At 35.6% G+C, this 14981-nt stretch overlaps 1 protein-coding gene across 1 annotated transcript in view; it reads right to left on the bottom strand.

Moving 5' to 3' along the window:
- The window catches only part of ELP2 (elongator acetyltransferase complex subunit 2), a 52565-nt gene that overhangs the window by 19259 nt on the left and 18325 nt on the right, over positions 1-14981 (bottom strand). The window contains exons 4-17 of the mRNA XM_012656582.1: positions 14709-14865; positions 14243-14320; positions 12742-12806; positions 11924-11990; positions 11312-11452; positions 10084-10179; positions 8757-8857; positions 8439-8570; positions 6433-6582; positions 5294-5482; positions 3000-3069; positions 2393-2488; positions 2190-2247; positions 1460-1582 (exon numbers count right to left, since the gene is read on the bottom strand). Coding sequence (XP_012512036.1) covers positions 1460-1582; positions 2190-2247; positions 2393-2488; positions 3000-3069; positions 5294-5482; positions 6433-6582; positions 8439-8570; positions 8757-8857; positions 10084-10179; positions 11312-11452; positions 11924-11990; positions 12742-12806; positions 14243-14320; positions 14709-14865 — 1523 coding nt within the window. The remainder of the gene's footprint in view (positions 1-1459; positions 1583-2189; positions 2248-2392; positions 2489-2999; positions 3070-5293; positions 5483-6432; positions 6583-8438; positions 8571-8756; positions 8858-10083; positions 10180-11311; positions 11453-11923; positions 11991-12741; positions 12807-14242; positions 14321-14708; positions 14866-14981) is intronic.

Raw genomic sequence — 14981 nt, 5'->3', positions numbered from 1 at the left:
AAACTACTCAGCATTAAGAAGGAATGAACTACTGATGCATACAACAACATGAATGAATCTCAAATAATCATGACAAATGAAAGAAGCCAGGCCAAAAAAAGGAGTATATACTAGATGATTCCATTTATATAAAATTTTAGACATAACAAAAAGCAGATTAATGGCTCCCTAGGGAAGGGGGCAGGAAAGAGGAATTACCAAGCAGCATAGGAAGTTTGAGGGGGTTGATAGACATATTCATGATCTTGATTATAGCAATGATTTTATGGTATAAGTATGTCAACATTTATCAAATTGTTCACATTAAACCTACAGTTTATAGTACGTTAATGAACCTAAATAAAGCTGTTAAAAAGTTAGTTTAAAAGAAAGATGCATATACTTGCTATAAAGGAGCCAAATTAAAAAGGGAAAAATAATCCATTAAATGACTGACAGTGTCCTAAGCTAAAAACAAATCAGCTGCTCAGTAGAAGCACAGCCATTCAAGCTACTGAGCGCCATTCTTCCCAAGGCCCCTCTAACAGAAAGAAGTGCTCTCAGTACATCTTCACAGAATGGAGAGTGGGGGCGGTCAGGAGTGGTAGTGGAAGCACAGCAGTATTTCTTCCAATGCTTCTCAATGCACATTGGCAAGATTCCACAGTAAAAGCAGGGACATAGGGGCCTATGCAGGTGGGCAGCCCTCACCATCAGTTATACTTAAAACAAGTAAATAAATTTTAGAAAATTTAAGAGGAATGTGTGAGTTTCAGACCCTTCAGACAATCCTCCATAATTGTCTGCATAGTCCACAAGATATAGATAAATACCAAATTGAGTTCAAGATCATTCTCCTAAGGAAGTGCAGAAGTCATTTGCATTAGGTCAGTACCGAAAGTGTCCTCAAAAAAAAGGTCTGATGGACTTTACTCTAGGCTTCATCTTCTCATTCCCCTGCATCTCTAGGACTCCAATTATTTAAAATTTATCACATTTTTAGGTATCATTTTAAGATATCTGATTAAATCATTTTTGAGCAGGGGCACAAAGAAGCTCAAAATGTGCAGGTGAAATAGATTCAAAATGCAACTGCAAGCTTTTGAAGGGACAGAAGGGAAAGAGAGACTGAGAAAGTAAAATTCAAAAAAAGCAGGTACCAGTGACCTTTCACATAGAGACTTCTGCCTAAATCATTACCAAACTTGCGGGAGCCTGATGACCCAAAGAACCGGTGACCAGGTAAAATCAAGAGTAGAATTTCCAACCAGGTGCAGTGGCTCACACCTGTAATCCCAGCACTTTGGGAGGCCCAGGTGGAAAGATCACCTGAGCCCAGGAGTTCAAGGTTACAATGAACTATGATCGTGCCACTGCATGCTAGCCTGGGCAATACAGCAAGACCTAGTTTCTTAAAAAAAAAAGAAAGAAAATTTTAATTAAAAAAATTTGTTAAAAGTAAATTTTTTTTAATTTCAGCATATTCTGGGGGTAAAGATAAAAAATTTTAAAAATAGTAAAAGTCCCTACCTTACAAGCTGAGGCAAGCAGTGTCTTTGAATTGTTACAAGCAACACAAAATATTTCATAACCATGTCCATATCTAAAATTGAAAAAGAAAATATGCGACCTCTGTATTAGTAAATGTATCTATTCTCATGCTGTAGCATTTAAAAAGTGAAAAGAATAACATCAATCTCTCTAGTTAACATACAATTCTTTTAAGAAACATTATATTTTTGTCTAGGCAAACATTTTGCAGGAAAAACAGGGAGACTAGAGAAAAATGCCAGCTTCCTAGAAGTAGTACAACTCATTCAAACAATTAGATTAACATACAAGTTTTCACCTCATACCCTCAACCAGCCAGTACGATAAACAATAAAACATGGGTTTTGATGAGAAACCATCAAAGTAAAAAAAGACCACTAAGAATAACTTAAGCCTTTTTAATAAAGGAAAAAGATAGGTTATGCCTCTCTACTTTAAAAATTAACACCAATAAACAAACCTAATAAACATAATAAATAGTAATATAAAAATCAATGTGAGGTTTGATTCTCACTTCTTATGGAGAGGCACTAAAAGATCTATAGAGCAGGAGGAAAATGTAGGTATGAGGAAGGCAAAGGAGAAAATCGAGTTGTGGGGAAAAAAAATCACAAGTTATGACAGAATCAGATCAAAGAGCTAAGTACAGTTTAACTTACAGTTTTTGAACTTCAGGCCACAAAGTATTCTGCAGAAGATGATCCTCAGTGGGAGGTTCTACAATAAATTTATAGTACTGCAATTATTTTTTTTCTTCCAAATAAAAAAATGAATTCTACAGCATTTATTTAGATCAGCAGCAACAGATCCCATACTCTGTGTACTAGTAATTTTATTAAATCATCTTTTTGCCATTTCTTACCAGTAAGTACGGAGGGTTGAAAGGCCACTGGGTGATACTCGAAACCAGTACTAGTTAACAGCTCCTCTTTATCAGAAGGCTGAGAAGCTATATCTCCTAGTTTAAAGAAACACATCAAGATCATCAATGTAGTCACTATCTTTATGTCTCCTACACTTGACCCAACATAAGGCCACCAGATAGAAAGCAGTGACACTTTGAAGTGGTATAATTCGAAGGTGTGTCCACATGATTCCAAAGCCAAGGGTATTTCCACTACTCCAGTATTTTCCATTAATCAATTCCACAGAGATTCCTTCCATTTTCTTTTGATCCAACAGTTCCCAAACTTTTTACACTACATAACAGACTCTTCAGGTTACTCACATTCTCATCTGTGGCTGTAGTGTTCCATGAAACACCCTTTTATGAAAACTGCACCTATTTCAGTGGCCTGAGTGTGTACAAAGAGTGCTTATCATGAAATATGTGATGGAGAAGATAGATGCATGTATTGTAATTTTTAAAAAATCAGCTGTAACCATTATTAGGTACACATTACACAAGTACATAAACTCAGTTTTAAGTACCACTAAGCGTTCAATAATTTTAGGGACAAAAGCCTTACCCTGAAAGATAGCTTTATTTGATAGTCCCAATGCAGGGACAGTAGCTCCTTCTGGAAGATCACTGTCTTGCTGGAATAAAATGTAAGATATATAAGTTTTAAATGCTAAAAGCTACTGTTACTTCAGGCACTACAAAAAAAGTCATGCTCATAAATGCTGAGAAACAGTTTAAAAATCACCTCGTGTGGATGTCTGCCCACACTTCCACTTCCAGAAGCAACAGATGCAATGCTAGGCAATCACTCTCCAACAGAGAGGCCCTACCTAACCTCCAACCCTCACCCAGACGTCCTCTCATCCATGAGCTCATCAGACCCTAACAGCTCAAAGGGTTTCATCATCTGACAGGGAATACAGTGGGCTGAAAATGGAAGGCCCAGAGCTCCACTTTCAAGAGACTCTCACAGGCACATTCCTGATGATATTCATATAAACACAGATGCTTCCCAGAAGGGCACAGTCATAGTATTTTCATTAAACATACTTAAGTAATTGAGTATTTCAAAACTTTGTCAGAGTGCCATTTGAAGAGGCAATAATCTGCTCAGACTCGGCAATTTACATCAATCAAATTATTAGCAGCAACAGATCCCATACTCCATGTACTAGTAATTTTATTAAAACATCTTTTTGCCATTTCTTACAAGAATGGAGGGTTGAAAGGCCACCTGGTGATACATGAAACCAGTACTAGTTAACAGCACAGTTAGCATATGTGAAACTACATGCTAACCACCAAAATTGGTACATGCCCATATGCTAGAGTGTTTTTTACAATTTAGACTTTAACACAGGGGCTGGAACTAGACACAAACATGAATGATGAGAATTTAAAATCACCATCAAGAGTGGCTACCTGGGACATAAGAAATTGTATGTTTTATCTCAGAAACCAAGAAGAACAAAATGGCATGGACAAGAACAATAACAAGCTTTCCTACATACCTATCCTAACACATAGGATAAGAGCAAAACCCGAAAAACAGCAAGAGGCTCTCCAGTCTATAGGATTCTTAGGACACAGAACTGAGTGTGTAATTGCGACTAAGCCTCTCATGGAAGCCTAAAATCCCACTTCAATCCCTAGAACTGAAGCGATCCTGAAACTAACTGCCCCTCCCACCCCCAATCACTTAGCTCTTTATAATAACCACTCAAGACCTCCCTTTTTTGATCTTGCTCCCACTGTTCATTATTATTAGAAATAAACAGACCAGAATCTTAAATCCTTTTCAAATAATCAAGAAAATCTGTGGCATGAGGTGCTAAGTGATTAGTCAGGCATTTCATTTCAAATAACTTTCACTTTCTTCTCCAGTCTTACCCAGACTAATGCTGGTTTCATTGCCTTTAGAGTCTTTGGGCTCCAAGATAACCTTCTTTGTTACAAAATGCTTTTCATCACTTTGTGTAGGAGCTTCCAATGGTGCCCCACATTCTGAACTGTGTCTGCCTCCCAAGATCCTTCACCATCATCCTCTACACAGTCTTCATTCCAATAAGCACCACAACAGCTCTGGCCATCCCTCTGCTCTTTCTCCCTCCTTCTGCCTATCAAAAGTGTACATATTCTTTTTGAGCTCAGAACTAAATTTGTGACCCAAGTCTAAGTAAAAGGACTGTATGATATGAACTTCAGTGTAATATAACCAACTTCCAACTTAATTTCCCTTCCTTCAAAATGACTTTATAATTTTCACAATCCATGTATTTTTATAAATAGCTCAAATCTTTTATAGAAGGGAGTAAAAAAATATAAACAAAATTAAAAACCTATTCTTAAAAAATCCAAATGAAGTCCCATTAAACATGTTCTCATTACACCAATGTAGTGACCTCTTCCTTTTATGAAATTGACTTTAGTACTGCAAGATTTAGAAATTCACTGGCCTCATCTAACAATTAATCGCAAGTACGTTAGTTCCACTGCTCCTCACCCCTACCCTCTCTACCCCTACTCTTACAGCTAGATGGTAATCTCCTTGTAGACAGGACTTATCTTTTATATTTTGTTTTATCCTGGGTACATGGCACAGTGATGGTACATGGTATTCATGTCTCAACTGAACGCTGTAATGGGCTTTATAATGTCTTGAGCTCATTTGTTACACAAAATTTCTGCTTTTGGTATTTACCTCACTGCATGCCATAGTGCATACAAAAGTTTGTCAAGCCAATAAACAATACGACTTCCTTTCTACACATATATTCCCTTAGTTATAGCCTGAGGCGGAAAGTTTTTAAAGTTCAAAATGAAGGACTAGACCTAAATAATATTTAGAGGAATACTCACATTACAAAGCACATGATTCAGTGATTGCCCTGTAATGGCACAAAAATTTTCCACAAAATTTCGAGGTGCAGAAAAAACTCGAAGAACTTTTTCATCTGCTCCAGACACAAACTGAAAACGATTAATCATTGCCAAACATTTCAGGTCATATCCATGTATCTGAGGCCTTGCAATTTCATGCCAAGTCACCTGGGCATTAAAATAGGATAAATAAAATGATGATACATTCAAAAAACCGAATTTTCAACAAGTAAAATATTAGATGCAAAATTATTTACTATGTCATGGAAATATAATCATGGGGCAGATTCATCCATACATAAACCATAACTGAGCAGTATTTGTAACAAATCTGCAAGAGTCACAAAAAACCACTCCAAATCATTTGACTTGTTTTTAAATTTACTATAGATGTTGTCCCAATGTTCTCAACTGCATTCACTTGAATCTATCATGTGTTATTGAAGCAGTAAAGTCAGCGGCAAACTTCATTAGTTCTCATGGACTGACCCATAGTCAGTTCTGTGAATTTCTATCAGAAATTGACACTGAGGATACTGGCTTTCCCTACCATACAGCAGTTCAAAGCTTACCAGTGGTGAAATTTTATTGCAATTGCTTGAGCTCAGGGCCAACAATGAAAACTATTATCTAACACTATATGACTTTATAATCTGTCACAGGATTAAAAACAAAAAACAATACTATATGACTTCAGAAATTTGCTTATATTCTACACTTGATAATATCTCCTAATGAACTGAACCTAAAATTACAAGGCATAGCAGAACTTTTATGTGAAACTGAAGTAAATACATTTTGATAACTAACATTTGCACTGTTGTTTAAATTTTGAAGAGTAGGTGTATGTTTAAGTTTTTAAGAAAACACCAAACTGTGTTCCAGACTGGCTGTATCATTTTGCATTCCCTATAGCAATGTACGAAAGTTCCAGTTGTTCTGCATTCTTACCAGCACTTGTTATTGTATTTTTTATGTTAGCCACTCTAGAGGGTATGTAGTAGTATCTCATCGTGGTTTTAATTTGCATTTTCCTAATGGCTAACAATGTTGCCCCACTTTCCATGTGCTCATGGATGTTTTTTAAAGTGCATTAGTAAAGTAGGAAGACATTTTACCTGTGATTGGTCTTTTCTGTTCCATGGAGCAAAAAGTCGAGTTGTCTGATCGGTACCAACACTGATGATAAATTCTCCTTCTGGATCCCACATTAGGTCTTGGACACCATCAAAGTGTCCTGAAATGACAATTTCTGGAGTCCACTCTCTCTGCAATAAGTGTGCATGACACATATTAAAAGAATCAAAGACTAGTACCACTTAAAGCACTCATGTCTGGTAACAGAAAAGAATGAAGCCCCCTAGCAAAGTGAAAAGTACACAGAATGGGATCATAAAATAAGAAGACCCATTTTCCAATCAACCATATTAAAACTTAAGCATTCAAATATGTCATACCCTTTAAACCAGCAACCTTGGGAAATTTCCTCCCATTCATCAATTATTGGACTCCTCCTAACAGCAAGACACTACTTAACCTTTCTGTGCTTCAATCAACCCTTCTGTAAAACAGGTATAATGACAGCACCTACCTCACAGGGCCATTATGAGGATTAAATGAGTTTATATTTGTAAAGTACACAGGATAATGCTGGCATTAAATAATAATGAAAGAATATTGTGTAAAATGAGTCAGTAGATTCTGAATGTGGGCCTGATGGCTGTCTTTATTAACTAAAAGGAGTTATAGGTGTTCAGCACAGAAAAATGAATCAAACTTAGAGGGTCTAATGACTGAGGAGCCTGCAACGGCAACCATGTAACAAATAACGACAACAAAATATAAAAAATGCCCAGTCCATAGAGCATCTTTTTGAACAACCTCAAGTGGTAGTAAAACTTGACTAGGAAGAAAACTAAATTTGTTTAAGTAGCTAATAGGTCATTTAAAGGTAAGTCTGATGAATACAGTCAGTGATTAAACTCTATTATTTCTATGTGCCCCCCTCAAAAAAAAGGCTGTGACAAAGACATGACATTAATTTCCTCTCTGATCTCTAAAGTTAGCACTAATGGGAGTTCACAAAAAACTCTGAACAATGGACAGTATTTTCAGGCTAACAGTAGTTTTCCACTGTAATAGTCCTAAAGTGCAGTGTTTGTTTTTAAAAAAATCACCCTTGATTGTAATAAATGTACCACTTTGATGTAGGATGTTGACAGTGGGGGAGGCTATGTCTGGGGGGGAGGTACACAGGGTATGTGGAAGTTCTCTACTTTCAGCTCAATTTTACTGTTAACCTAAAACTGTTCTGTTTCTGCTTTTATTTATTTATTTTTTGAGACAGGGTCTCGCTCTATCATTGGGGCTAGAGTGCAGTGGCCTCATCACAGCTCACTGCAACCTCCAACTCCTGGGCTCAAGCTATCCTCCTCCCTCAGCCTCCCAAGTAGCTGGGAGTATGAGGTGTGAGCCACAGCACCCAGCCCTGCTCTCTTCTAAAAAACAAATCACTTTCTATACTTGGTAAGTAGCCATTATAAATTCGAAGTCGAATTATAACCACAACTACAGTGAAATTCTGTCTTCTGGGTTTGGGTTCCTCCTCCCTCATCTGATGCTTTTTTCTATGAAGGCCCTCAAAGATTAACTGAGTTAAGGAAATAAAATTTATCCTAAAAAATATTTCTTACTTTAAAGGTATAATAGTTGACTGACATTTGTTCAGTAATTATTAGGACTTAGCAATCCAACAAGAAAATATCCAATTACGTTACCGTCTTTGAGAAGACAGAGAAGTTATTAATACAAATTTTAGGAAAACTCCCATCCAAAAAAATTATATAGCTTAAAGGGATAGAGTCCCCTTATGTAGAAAATTTACCTATGTGCAAATTTCAATACCTTAACAATGCTGTACAAATATTTTTATTCTCAGAAAAGCATGAGTTTCTTACCCAGTATAACTACAGTTATGTCCACAGAAAGAAAGAATGTCACTTGAACTTAAATGCCTCTACTAAGTTTCTATAGAGTATAATAAGTAAAACACTATTTAGCTAGATTTCACTTAGGATTCACACTATTTGATTAGAAATGCTTTACTTAAAAGTGCTTTTCTCACCGGGTTAACTGCACTCTGTTTCCAAAGGTGCAATGCTCCATGGAAAGCATGAGCGATGATCATGGAGCCATCTTCATTGAACTGGCAATCATAAAATCCCAGAGTATTCCCACCTACTTCACCTACTCGAACCTATACAACAACAAGAAAACAATTCTCAATCAATAGTCTACGTTTTTCACAATGGAAAGAACTGATTCCAGAGACTACTGAATTCCCACTCATTTAATGTGTATGAAGAGTGAAAATTTGCAGCTCTTTATAAATTTGCAGTTCATAAAACCCAATTTTCTGCTTTTTAAAAATCTACATTTTTACCTGTTCTAGCCAAACTCCTGACTCTTCATCTGGAGCCCAGAGAATCATGGTTTTATCCATTGAAGCAGACAACAACCTCATTGGCTGCTGTAGAATACCATCTAAAAAATAAAAACTAATTCCTTTAGGTGATTATGTTTGTGGATTACCAGAAAAAAACAACACGGGTACCGCAAGAATGTTCACTGCAGCATTGTTTGTAACAGCAAAAATTTGCAAACACCACATGTCTACCATCAGAACAGCCAAACAAGTTGTGGTATATTCAGACAATGGAATATTACAGTGCGATAAAGGCAAATAACTGAAGCTACATGAATCACCATGGATACATCCCCAAAACATGTTAAGCTAAAAAGGCAAGTTGTAAAAGGATAAACACATACTGATATCAAGTTTTAATAGCTATAAAAAAATATTGTTAGTAGATATATACATACGTGTAGTACAAGTATAAAAACATGGATGAAAATGATATGCACTGACTTTAGGATTGTAATTGCCTCTAGGGAAGGATGGAGGGGAAGGTTCAGGAAAGAATACACAGGAGTCTTTGATAGTCCTAATATCCAACTTATTTAAAAAAAAAAAACTGTAGCAAATACAGCATAATGTAAGAACAGAAGCGTGGTTACCTGAGCATTAATTATTGCTATTCTTGCCTTGGAAATGGGGTGGGAAGGAAGAATGTGTGGCTGTGCCTTGCTCAGCTCTATACCCAGCTTGAGCATGCACAGAAACAGAACTCCAAAAATGGAGGTAAAGGGCAAAAGAAAGAAGAAGAAAGAGAGTCTCACTTTTTCATAAATAATGTATCTCAGTATTATCAATTCTGTATTACCAGGGGTAAAGAATCCAGTGAAGTTGGCTTATAAGTCAATTTTTCTTAAATCCCCTAACAAACCAGGTTGGAAACCTTTAAGAGAAAAAGTCAATGAAAGTGTGGTGGTGTCAGCATTATGGCAGAAATCATACTTTTCTCACTTAGCACTTCAATTTTTAATGGAATTGAGTGTCCAGAAGACCAGTAATGCAGCATTAAACTTTGCCAACTTGAAAATGTCTGCGCCAGGCGTGGTGGTGCATGCCTGTAGTCCCAGCTACCCAGGAGGCTGAGGTGGGAGGATTACTTGAGCCCAGGAGTTCAAATCCAGCCTGGGCAACATAGTAAAATCCCATCTCAAAAAAAAAAAAAGACAAAGAAAAAAGTGTCTTATACTTGAGATTTCTAATGACGCTCAAAAAAATCCTACACTTTATCTGGTCAGCTTAAAATTCTGTAAGATTTAACTGAAATAAGGGATATGTGTTATGTTTTTCTTCCTACCTTTATAAAATGAAGGTTGCCAATGAACGGCATTTACCCAGTTTTCATGACCAGCTAGCACAGTCTCCAGTGTAATAGCAAATGCTATTTTAATACCTGTAACGAAAGCAATGAAGGTATTATTTCCTCAAAGCTCTTCTAAAAAGAACATTTCATAACCAAGTCAGCTATGTAATTACGTAAAAAAAAATTAGAACAAAACATGATAGTTGAGATTCAATAAAAGAACATACATTCTAAATTTCATTAACCTTACCCATTGTTCAAAATTACAGGAGAAAAAGTTCTAAAGATAAATTTTTCTCTATATTTTTCTCTACCTGATCATAAATAAATACTAAAGAATATGTTCTGTTTTTGATTTCTGGGACAGCTACTATTATACTGTAATGAAAAAGCAAAACAGACATGCCACCCTCCTTGTTATCTTCACTCATTATCAGAATGTAATCACCTAAAATAAAATACCATTTTAAAAAACGTAAGATAAATGTAGAAATAAAGGAAATAAAATCAGTATTTTGACCTTTCTAACATTAATGAAAATACCATGAAAAATTTCATATTTGGGTATAGCTACTAATAATATGCTTGTTATATCATTTCTTGGTTCTCCCCCTAAAACCATGTTACCAAAATCTCAACTCTAATGGACTTTACAAACAAAGAGTAATAACAAAGAATAGAATACCTACATGAACAATGCTGAAAACTAACTTTATAATTTAGATACACATCCAAAAATATCTCCTTCAAATACAACATTCCTACAGGATCCACCATGCAGAGGTACTGTTCTAATGCCAGACAGGAAGAAAACAGAATTATATATACTATGCAAATTTGGGGACCTAGCTTGTCTTTTATGAATATATTCTAGCATATACTCCAAAGTACAAATAATTCACACAATTCCTTTAGTTCTTCCTATGCTAAAACTGTAAATTTGGTAACATTTTACAAATTACTTTATTGAAAAGCATTAAACATTGTTTTCAGCACTTTAGAAAAGTCTTACTAATATGGTTTAAAAGAAAAATATTTTATATGTAAAAAATGACTCATTCTCACATAAAAATAAAAATGGAAAAATGCATAGGATCAGTTTCAGGTAAGAATCTGACATTCTGAAAAACTAACCTTCACATTGCTGTGTATGAAATAGACAAAAATGAACCAGCCAGGAGACCTAAGTATTGCTACATCAAATATTTTCATTATTACTCACTTTCATTTTCTATGGTAAAAGTATTTTCTTTCAGTCTTATATTATCATCATCCTGACTTTCTACAGATGTCGATTTTACATACAGCTTCCATATTCTTATCAGGCAATCTTGTGAACAGCTTGCTAGGAAAAGATCTCCACCTAATTAAAAAATAAATTATATTGTTTTTAAAACATTATATTCTTAAACTTAGGTAGAAGATTTTCTCTTCTACCACGTGTACATTTCTAGATTTCCTGAAAACATTAGACATTTCCTTACCCTTCATTCATTTGACCTACACTCATCATTGACAAATATACATACGATACTAATAAACGTTTATAACACATGGTACTCTTATATATAGTCTACTAAGTTCTACGAAGAATTTTTCAAGAATGCATGTGGACAAGACAGCTAGTGTCATCTTATAAATATCAATTTGTTTCATCCTCTACTACCCAATTTATAGTCAACAGAAGGAATAGGTATCCTCTTTTCTAATTGGGACCATAGAAAAATGTAACATACAAAGAAAACTTAAAAAATTAAAACGTAAGAGGCTGCTTTCTTGGAAGTTACATATACTTATCCCCATCATATGTGCTTTAGCAAAATTTCATACTGACCAAAGGCTGCCCATTCCACGCCTCTTATCCAATCCTCATGTCCACAGAGAAGAAGCACTTTCTGAAACTAGGAAGACAACAAAAACCATCGGGCTTGATGTAAGAATTTAACATTTTCATGTACATCACTGACATCATTTGGTTTCAGCTAGTCCTACTGTATCCCTCTTTTATAACACTCCTTTGGCAATGAAAAATCTCATCATGTAATATCTAAATCATTAATGGAGCAACGCTGAGTAGATAATATCTGTAGCCTCAAATACTTTAAATGTTTATAAGATAAAATGACATACTGTGGATATAATATAGAAAAAAGCTGGATAACTGGACTTTCACCATCATTTTTAACTTTCTTATGGAATGTGAAGAAACTAGTACTCTCATTATTAAATAAATGGGTCTGGAGTTAACCTACCTCCTTTCTGAAACTTCTCTCCTTTAGTTAAACCACTCAAAGTGTAAGTTAAGCTCAGTATGACAAATAAATGTTACTGTGCTTTATTGTAGGTATGTTGTATCTCATTTAAAATTCTTAAGGAAAAAAAGCACTACCATGACATCTTTCTTCTCTCTTCCTCCACCTAACGAGCTGTTTCCCCTAAAAATTCTGGGCCTGATGGCCAAGGCAGTGGTTACTTGGCGTTGCAACAGAGAGTAGAAAACCATCTAACAGAGGACTGTCAAAAAAAGATTCTCCATTGGATTATTTTGGTTTAGATTAGAACATTCCTAAAATTCTATAATCTGGAAATTCTATTAAGATATGTAACTAAGCAGAACATAATTCTAGTCTCTTAATAAAAATCATTAATTACCTGATCATTTTGTTGAGCAAATAAGTGAATTCTGCAGTCATCATCACCACATGCTAATATTGGTACTGGGGAGAAAAAGACAGGCTTCACTGTGAGTACTCTACTCCATTCCATGTTATGATTATCACCCATGCTGGATTCTAAGCTCTAGGTAAAGAATCCTAACTTCTATTTCCCACACCACTGAACAAATAATTGAAAGTGCTCAATAAATGTCTACAGGAATAAAATGGATACTCTAAAATGTTCTATTCAATGGTTACTTGGCAAATAATAACTATTAACTGAGAGTCGTTCCCACCATCCTATGTCATTTATGATAGAAGGAGCAGTGAAAAATAAGCTCAAGAGCCAGTAGAGAACATTTTCACCATATCAGCCAGAAGACCAAGATGAAACGTTGTTAGCTCAAATGAGCAAGAGTGAGCTACTGTGAGCCCAGCACAAAGATTTAACGTTATGTTTGTTACTTCGAGGACTTTATATTTTGTTTGAGAATTCAGTATTAAAACAAAATAAAAGAGCATATAATTAAATATGTGGTTAAAAAGCTATGAAAGGTGTGACTGTAAAATCAGTTTTCTTTAGTAAGTAAAAAACTAACTAGCATTACCAAAGGGTAACCCTATCAACACCGAAGCAAAATAAAATAGGGACTTTTCCTAAGGAAACACCTTGCTACAAAGCGTTATTTTTTCAAAGATTTCCGTCACTTTAAATCAACTAAAAAAACAAAAACAAAAACTCTAGTCACTTGGCTTCAACATAGACAGGAAGAAATGAAATTCAATGTGATGAAACCAGAACGTGTGCAGCTTCTCCTCCCAGGGAGCCCTTGCACAAAATGGAAGCATAACAGGAAACCATGAAGTCGCAGCACCCACAGCAGAAGGCAAGAGAGGCTGGCAGCTTCCAGGCCCTGCCTCTCTCTACCTGGCCTGTCTTCTAGGTACTGAGGAGGCAAAGGGACTGACTGACTCGCATTGATTATCATCTTGGTGGAAGATAATCAAAGAGAGGTACAGATGGGCTTCACAGTCAAAGGGAAATTTTTCTGTCTGGAGATTTTAAGTGGTCTTAGGCAAATTGTCATTTTGCAGGATGTGAAGGGGCAGTCACCTTGAGAGAAATGCTCACATGGTCCATTTTCAGTTGTTTTTCAACTTACTCCCGACCTTTACCTTCTAAAGAATTGGATATTTGCCCCAAATTAGATCTATATACATCTATAATAAATTTGATAATTAGCAGTATCGATCCTGAGTATATATTAAGTCACTTAAACTTTCAATAGCTAACCAAATCCTAATAAGCCTCCTTTAATTTTGTTCTATAGTCAGATTATTTGAATATTGTAATAAAAGTATGTCATCCACATCTCAACTTGTTTCATGGAAACATTTAGATACAAAATGAGACCCAATGTATTTCTTTTTGTTCTGAGCACATGGAGACGTGCAAATATATTGCTCTTTTAATATATAATTAGCAGGATACTCACCATCAGTATTAGGCAAAAAAGATAAGCAGAGAGCCAGAGCGAATCCATTTCCAAAGTTTAAGGTCTGAAGGCATGTTACTAAGAAATAATAAAAAACACCATGAACAACTGCCTCTGAGCTTATCTGTCTAGAGAGGTTGGGTAGCATTGTCACAACCCAAGGTATTAGCAGAGAAATGAGAAAAGTCTCTCCTGAGCCCCCACTAACCACGTGAAGTTAAATGGACAAATCTTAACAATGTTACAGAGAACAAAATGATTTATATCAAAAGGCTTAGAATTACACTGTCAAACAATTTGGTATAGAGGAATTTCAAAAAAGTACAAATGAAACAAAAATTGAGATTAGAACGATAGCATTTTTAAAGTTGCTTGAAAGTTTGAAAAAATATGTACACTCTTCTAGTTATCATTCATTTGATGATTAGAATTTCATTTCTCTGGATTATAATGTCTCCAGGCCTACCTTCTGAATCCTTTTTAGACCAGAGTCTAACAGTAGAATCTGAAGCTGCAGAAACTATCAGTATGTGTAATGCACCATCTGATGTCCTCCTCTGGTAAACAGCATGTATGGCGTAAATAGGTCCTTCATGGCCTTGGAGATGGACTGCTTTTAAAAGCTGAATCAGAAAGGAGAGAAGCAGTATGATAAAAAAAAGAACCATCTGTTTCACCTCTATTTAACTGGAATCACAGTAAAGATACCAATAAAATGCCTGACCCAGAAATATGTCCT

This window comes from Propithecus coquereli, unplaced genomic scaffold, assembly GCF_000956105.1.
Source record: "Propithecus coquereli isolate 6110/MARCELLA unplaced genomic scaffold, Pcoq_1.0 Scaffold51, whole genome shotgun sequence".
NCBI classification, from domain to species: domain Eukaryota; kingdom Metazoa; phylum Chordata; class Mammalia; order Primates; family Indriidae; genus Propithecus; species Propithecus coquereli.
Note: the sequence above shows the minus strand (reverse complement) of the source record. Positions and strands in the feature narration are given on the sequence as shown.